We start from the raw sequence: 6,928 nt of genomic DNA on the forward strand, positions 1-6,928 counted from the left end.
AAAAAGAGAACTCAATTTGATATGCAAGTATGTTTCCATCTCTTTTTTCCCACCTTTGGAAGGATTGCTTTAGGAAGGAAAGGAAAGTTTCATTTCCATCTGTTTTCTTTCCCTCCAACCAAACAAAATGTGACACTCGCATAGCAACTTAATTTTTAGACGTGTAATCATTTCCAAACGCCCTTTTATTTGAAACCTGGTTCGTTTAGATTGATACTTAAGTAGAAGGATATTTACCAAACTTGCTTCTATTTATTTTCTCTGCAGAGTGATATCAGAGCTGTTCAAGTTTTTTGGCTCTGACGGTGAAGAAGAAAAACAGACGCAGTCCAGAGTGCTCCGGCCCTCTGTGTTATGGCTTGAATAATATTATGTATGTGTGATGAAACACCCACGAGACGGGCTGGTCACGGTATACTTGCCCCACAGCTTTTCACTTAGACAAGATGAAAGGTACAAGACATAATTATAATGTGTCTTAGCAAATGATTATCTCAAGCCTTTCACTTACTGAGGTATCATTTTAGGTCTTCACTGGTCTTTGTTTTATGCGGTCATGTTCCCCCCACAGTAGGGTAGGATCATCCACTGCCCATCCACCAATTGGGCATAGGCCTCTAGCCCTCTGGCCAACAGATTTACGCCACATCAGAAGAGCGGGCCCCCTGCGAGACGTGGATTCCACCCTTGAGACACATCTTTCCATGCCCAAAAACTGAAAGGCTTAATATTTGCAAAAAAAATTAGCTTTAGTTACCATATCCATCAATAAATAATCATATATTTTCACACAAAGCCATCAGAAAGTTGTTGAAACCATGAACAAGGCAAACACCTAGGCTACAGGTTGCAGCCTAAAAGTTGACCAATTGCCCTAATGCACCACTTTGAAGATTGCTTTTTAAGTTTGAATATGAGAACATAATTATTATTTTCTTTATTAATCAAGCTTCTTTAATCTTGCACATAGTAATTTAACACATGTATATATATATATAATGAACATAATCGATATCCAGGATTACTATCTTAGCTATTTAATTACTTTTGTAAGCTGTTTCTTCAATCTAGGGTTGAAAACTTTCAATCTAGGGTTTGAAAACCTCACTCTTAGTTAACTTGAAAAGAATCAAATTAGGAACCCTAATAACTTAATAAATGCATGGGACATTGGAATTAATACTCTCAAGTTTGGATATATGAGAACATAATTATTGCTTTCTCAATCGAGCCAACTTCTTTAATCCTTTAAAAGTTATTGTTTAGTTTGGCATCAACACATGCATATGCATAGCATCATCATCCAGGATTCTCACCTATTTATTATTGTTATTCCTTCGGTACTCTAGGGTTGGAAACCTCACCCTTTAACTTGAAGAAAATCAAAGAACCCTAATAAACTATGCTGCATTGCTACCTGGTCGGGACAAGCGAAGCCCATATAAATGATTTGAGCACATGGGACTAACTTTATTTTTCCTCCCTTTCTGATGAGAGCATCACTTTGGAGATGAGCCTTGCTTCTTTCTACTAACACAGAGTTAGGAATAGAATAAATACCAAATGGCACACATTATGGCACAACACTGATCAACCATCTTGCAAGGGAGAATATGTACAGAACTAATCAAAGAGAGAGCTGTGTGATTCAAGTACGAGAAGGCCATCGCCGTCAAGTTTCGGGAGCACTCGGGGCGACCAACTTCACAGCCATGAAGCTCTTCGATCGGTTCCGAAGGGTTCTGATGAGGTTCATCTTCTCCTCGTCGTCATCCCTCCCTTCCCATCATCAAGGGTCTAGTTCTAAAGGGACAAGGCCTTCTTCATGCGACGTCGGATCGTCGCCAGACCCTCCCAAGACTTCATGCAGCTCCTATTACTCCTCTAACTCCCACTACTCCGAGGCCATCGCCGACTGCATCGAGTTCTTCAATAAGTCTTCTTCTTCGCAGGACGGAGTCCTCGATGCCTGAAAGTCAGACATATGCTAGCCGTTCTTGTTTGATGAATGACGATCATAATATATATATATATATATGTGGGTTATATATATTTATATATGTGTCAGCAGGCTGGTTTAATTGAGTTCATCACTTGGAAGAGAGATGGGTTTAGTGTTGTGGATTTAATTGTCAGCTTCTTCTCTTGATGTGTGGGTTTCTGTCCTACATTAGAAAGAGACATTAATTTTCGTTTTTGTGATATTTTGTATATTGAGAAATTAATGCATTTTCGATCTTATTTTAGTTTGATTTGTAGGTGACAACAGAACTTGGTTAGATTTTGTTTTGGTTTCTGGGGGTTTTTTTTTTTTTTTTTTTTGGAAAAAAATTATCTAATTTCATTGTTAGGTGCTGCAGGGAAAAAAGAAAAACATTTTTTAATAGATGATATCCTTGATCCAAAAGTCTTTCCCCCAAAAACAATTCTCTCCAAACAAACAAAAAACTAAAAAGATAATTTTTTAGAATGCATTAATTTTTTTTTACAATTTTTTTGTGAAAAAAAAAAAAAAAAAAATGGAGTTCAATGTTTTAATGTTTTCATTTTAATATCTTAGATTGAGGTTCACTATTCTTGTCTTTGCCATTGTTGTCAAGCCAAACTTCAAAAACATAAAATGTTCCATTTGCATTTGCCACTGTTGTAATTGGGATTCGAATCTTGAATTGAATTTCCAATTTCAAAAATCCAGAATTGATAATCACATGTGTAGAATCAAATCCTAAAATTTAGTAGGTATTTTCAAAATCAATTCCAAATGACAGGCATTATATATATAACAAACACATTAAATACTCGTGTAAAAATAAATAAATAATTTTTTTAAAGTTTTAAACTAGTTGAGTTTGAGGTGATTTGAAATTGGGTGTATTGATCAATTTAGATTGACTTTATTAAATTCAAGGGATGAATCCATAAATTCATTAAAAATTCGATTGTTTTTTATTCTTCAATGAGATTCAAATCAATTGAGTACAACAATCTCATGAACGGGCCTAGCCGGGTTAGCTTAAGTGGTAAAGGCGAACTTGTAGCTTTGGAGACCCTAAGGTCACAGATTCGATTCCCCCTTGATGCATTATGCCAATAAATTTCCTGGGGTGCATCAATGAGCGGGTGACTTTTACCTCCTAGGTTTGGTGTCGCACTATAGTGTCCAATGTAACGCGATGGTGGCTGGAGTCCCCAGGTTATTAAAAAATAATAAAAATAATAATGTCGTTAATCGAATTCTTAGAAATTTAAGATCTGGAATTATAAAATTCTAACAGTTTTGGGCCTTATGGGAAGCAGTGGCTGGGCCGGGGCTTATCTTAAGCAATAGTTTTAGGTGAGCTATCCAACGCGATAAGAGCCCAATACCAATTGTTCAAGCCAGCCCAAGGTCAGAGTGGGGAAGGCAAATCTTTAGTTAGTGAGCACAATCATTTGTAAGTTACAATTTTATTTTTTTTTTGTAATATTAATATTTTAGAACACGATCATTATAATAAATGAAAATTAAAAATAATGTCTATATGTGTGTGTGTGTAACTCTTAAATATATTTTAAGTATTAAGATTTTGTTTAGATTCTATTTAGAACTTGAAAAATATAATAAAGAACTACTAAATAAAGATATAAAAATCAATAATTTATTTGAAACTATATAAATTTTAAAACTAATAATTTTTTTTTCATTTAAAATAGAAAAACCTTTATTGCTAAATTTAATTTCTGAATTTTGAAAAAAATTAAATCAATCAAATAATTAGGTGTTTAAGTATTTTTTTTTCATTTAAGCCAAATAATAAAACAATTCCATTTTTCTTTTTACAAGAGTTAATGCTAAAGAATCAATTTGAAAATTAATAAGACCTAAAGTCTATTTGGATAAAGGATTTGGTGGGGAAAGTTAAGAAAAGGAAAATCAGAAAAAAGCTCATTTTCTATTATAATTTTTTTCTTCGTATCAAATACTAATAAAAAAAAAGTTTGTTCTATTAGGATTAAAAATTAAGGAAAATTAAGTGTGAATGATGTATAAAATCAAATTTTTGTTCATTGATTTGATATATTTTTTGTTTTCTTTTTCAATTTCCTTGATATTTAAATATGAAAAATTGGATTCCTTTATATTTTTCTTTCTTTTCCAACATATTTTTCAAGTTCTCTCTCTTCATTATTATTATTATTATTATTATTATTATTGTCTTTGTATGTGTATAGGAAAATTTAAGAGATAAAATTATCATTTAATATATTTAAAAAAATAAAAAATTTCAATTTTGGAGTACAAACAGGACTTTAATTTTTGACTCCACTAGCATTTTACCTACATACCTGTACCTAATAAGGATAAGATTATTAAAAAAAATTAGGGCAAATATTATGATCTAAGTGTCATGAGTTCCATGTAGCATTTTTAGTGAAATATTTTTATTCGATTCAAGTTGTAAGATTCTTAGGAATGTTCACAAGATTACCATATCAATGTTTAGTTTAACATGAGAATTCAGACAATTTTTTTTTAAGAAGATGACCATTTACTTAATGTAAAGAATAATTATATTTTTCAGTCCCAAAACCTACTAAACATATGTGCTTAATTAAATCTATATCCTAGTATTTTCAATAATTATAAGTTTAAAACATTTAACACTTAATGGTTGATAAATTAAAATAATTGAGTGCCTAAATATTAGCTAATATGTTAAAATTTTATACGACAATAATAATTTTAATTTTATTTAATAAATTACAAATGTCAATTAAAATATTAATTAACATAAATATTTAAAATTTTAATAGACATTAAAAAAATAACTGTATCTTTAATTAACATTATGTGTATTCCAATTAAAAATAATTAGTAGTTAAATTAATTTAAAATTTTAATTTTATTTTATTACTAATTTATTATTTTAAAATATAATTATAGAGAGTGATTATATTATGCTATATGAGCATTGTTGTCCGAAAGTCAAATAGTGAGGGCAATTTGGTTCAAAAAATAGGATTCCCATGAAACTTACCAATGGAGGAGGGGGGAATAGGATGCTGATGTTTCATAAAAATCCTTTAATTTGGAGAAACGTTTACATTACCATCACATTAGATTCCCATGTTCAAACAAATGTGAGAATAAGATGTTATAAGTATCATATTTTCAAAAATCTTATAAATTAACATGAACCAAACGCCCCCCTAAAGGTCTATTTAGATAAAGAATTTTCTTTATAGAAGGAAAAGAAAAGGAAAATCAGGAAACTCACTTTTCATGATATTTTTTATATTAAATATTATTAAAATAAATTTTATTCTAATATGATTATTTAAAAAAAATCAAAAGCTAATGATGTGTAAAGCCAATATTTTGTTTGTTGCAGGGTAAAATTAGCAGGGTTGCTCCTTCGACTTCCGCTGACCTGAAAGGGGAAGAGAAGAAAGGCTTGGAGGACCCGAGGTGAACTCCGGGGGATCACTCTGATGCCTAAGTAAGAGAAATGCTTTTAGAGAGGCTGAATGCAACAGTAGAATGAGTTGAATGACTTACCTTAGCTTCTTCATTGCCCCCCTTCTTATAGGAGTTAGAGTTGACCCTTTGGGTGATTTGCCTTTATTGCGCGAGGCTTGAATTGCTCCCGGGTCATAAAGTGTTTGCGCACATCACTCGGTCATTTAAGCCGCTGGCGTAAATCTCTCATCCTCTTTATTGAGTTGGAGTTGATTGCTCTCATTAGATTGTTTGACTTCGGGGGGACCATAGGCCATGTGTTGTCTTGCTCTTATTGGTTAGTTTATTTTGGGCATATCCGTTGTCCCCCACTCAGTTTCAAATTTCTGGACAGAATATTGAATCTGCACTCTCCCCCCGGAATATGTAATGCTCCCTCTTCTTCTTCTTCTTCTTCTTCTTTCTTTCTCTCTTCCAACCCTCCTCTTTTTTTTTTTTAGGTGTTCCGAGCTGATATTCCTAGCTGCTTTGTGGAGGAATTTTACAGAGTTGTTTCGAGCTGGGGAGAATTTTTCGAGCTGATGTTCCGAGCTAATATTCCGAGCTGTTTTGCAGAGGACTTTTATTGAGTTGGGGAGAATTTTCTGAGTTGATGTTCTGAGTTGGGGAAAGTTTTCTGAGCTGATATTCCGAGCTGAAAAGAATTTTCCAAGCTGATGTTCCGAGTTGGGGAGAATATTCTAGAGTTGATGTTCTAAGCTGGGGAGAATTTTCCGAGCTGATGTTCCGAGTTGGGAAGAATTTTCTGAGCTGATGTTCTGGGGAGAATTTTCCGAGCTGATCTTATCGAGCAGCTTCATGAAGCAATTTCTCATAGCGGGGCTTGCCAAGCAAGTTTTCCAAGCAGTTCATGCTGAGCTGCTTCATGGAGCAATTTTTGCCGAACTGATCTTACCGAGCAGCTTCATGGAGCAATTTCTTAGAGTAGGGCTTGCTGAGCAAGTTTGCTAAGTAGTTCGTGCCGAGCTGCTTCATGGAGAGAGTTTTTCCGAACTGATTTTACTGAGCAGCTTCATGGAGCAATTTCTCGGAGTGGGACTTACCGAGCAGTTCGTGCCGAGCTACTTCATTGTGCGAATTTTGCCGAACTGATTTTACCGAACAGCTTCATGGCCTTTGATGCTTAATGAGTCGTGCTCATATGCTAGGCTGTTTTTGGCCTTCTGAGTCATGCTCGTCAGTTTGGCCTCTGCACCTAATGAGTCGTGCTCATCTGTTGGGCTGTTTTTGGCCTTACGAGTCGTGCTCGTCATTTAGGCCTTTGATGCTTAATGAGTCGTGCTCATATGCTAGGCTGTTTTTGGCCTTCTGAGTCGTGCTCGTTAGTTTGACCTCTGTGCCTAATGAGTCATGCTCATTTGCTGGGCTGTTTTTGGCCTTTCGAGTCGTGCTCATCAGTTTGGCCTCTGTGCCTAATGAGTCATGCTC

At 34.3% G+C, this 6,928-nt stretch overlaps 1 protein-coding gene across 1 annotated transcript; it reads left to right on the forward strand.

Moving 5' to 3' along the window:
• Window positions 1-1,712: 1,712 nt before the first annotated feature.
• LOC131162870 (uncharacterized) lies at window positions 1,713-1,973 on the forward strand. The gene has a single exon (XM_058119474.1). It carries the CDS (start codon window positions 1,713-1,715, stop codon window positions 1,971-1,973), a length of 261 nt encoding a protein of 86 aa, XP_057975457.1.
• Window positions 1,974-6,928: the final 4,955 nt, after the last annotated feature.

This window comes from Malania oleifera, chromosome 8 (genome assembly GCF_029873635.1).
Source record: "Malania oleifera isolate guangnan ecotype guangnan chromosome 8, ASM2987363v1, whole genome shotgun sequence".
NCBI lineage: Eukaryota > Viridiplantae > Streptophyta > Magnoliopsida > Santalales > Ximeniaceae > Malania > Malania oleifera.

Excerpts from the sequence above, each read along its gene's own strand:
- LOC131162870 (XM_058119474.1), top strand. The coding sequence starts at position 1,713 with ATGAAGCTCTTCGATCGGTTCCGAAGGGTTCTGATGAGGTTCATCTTC.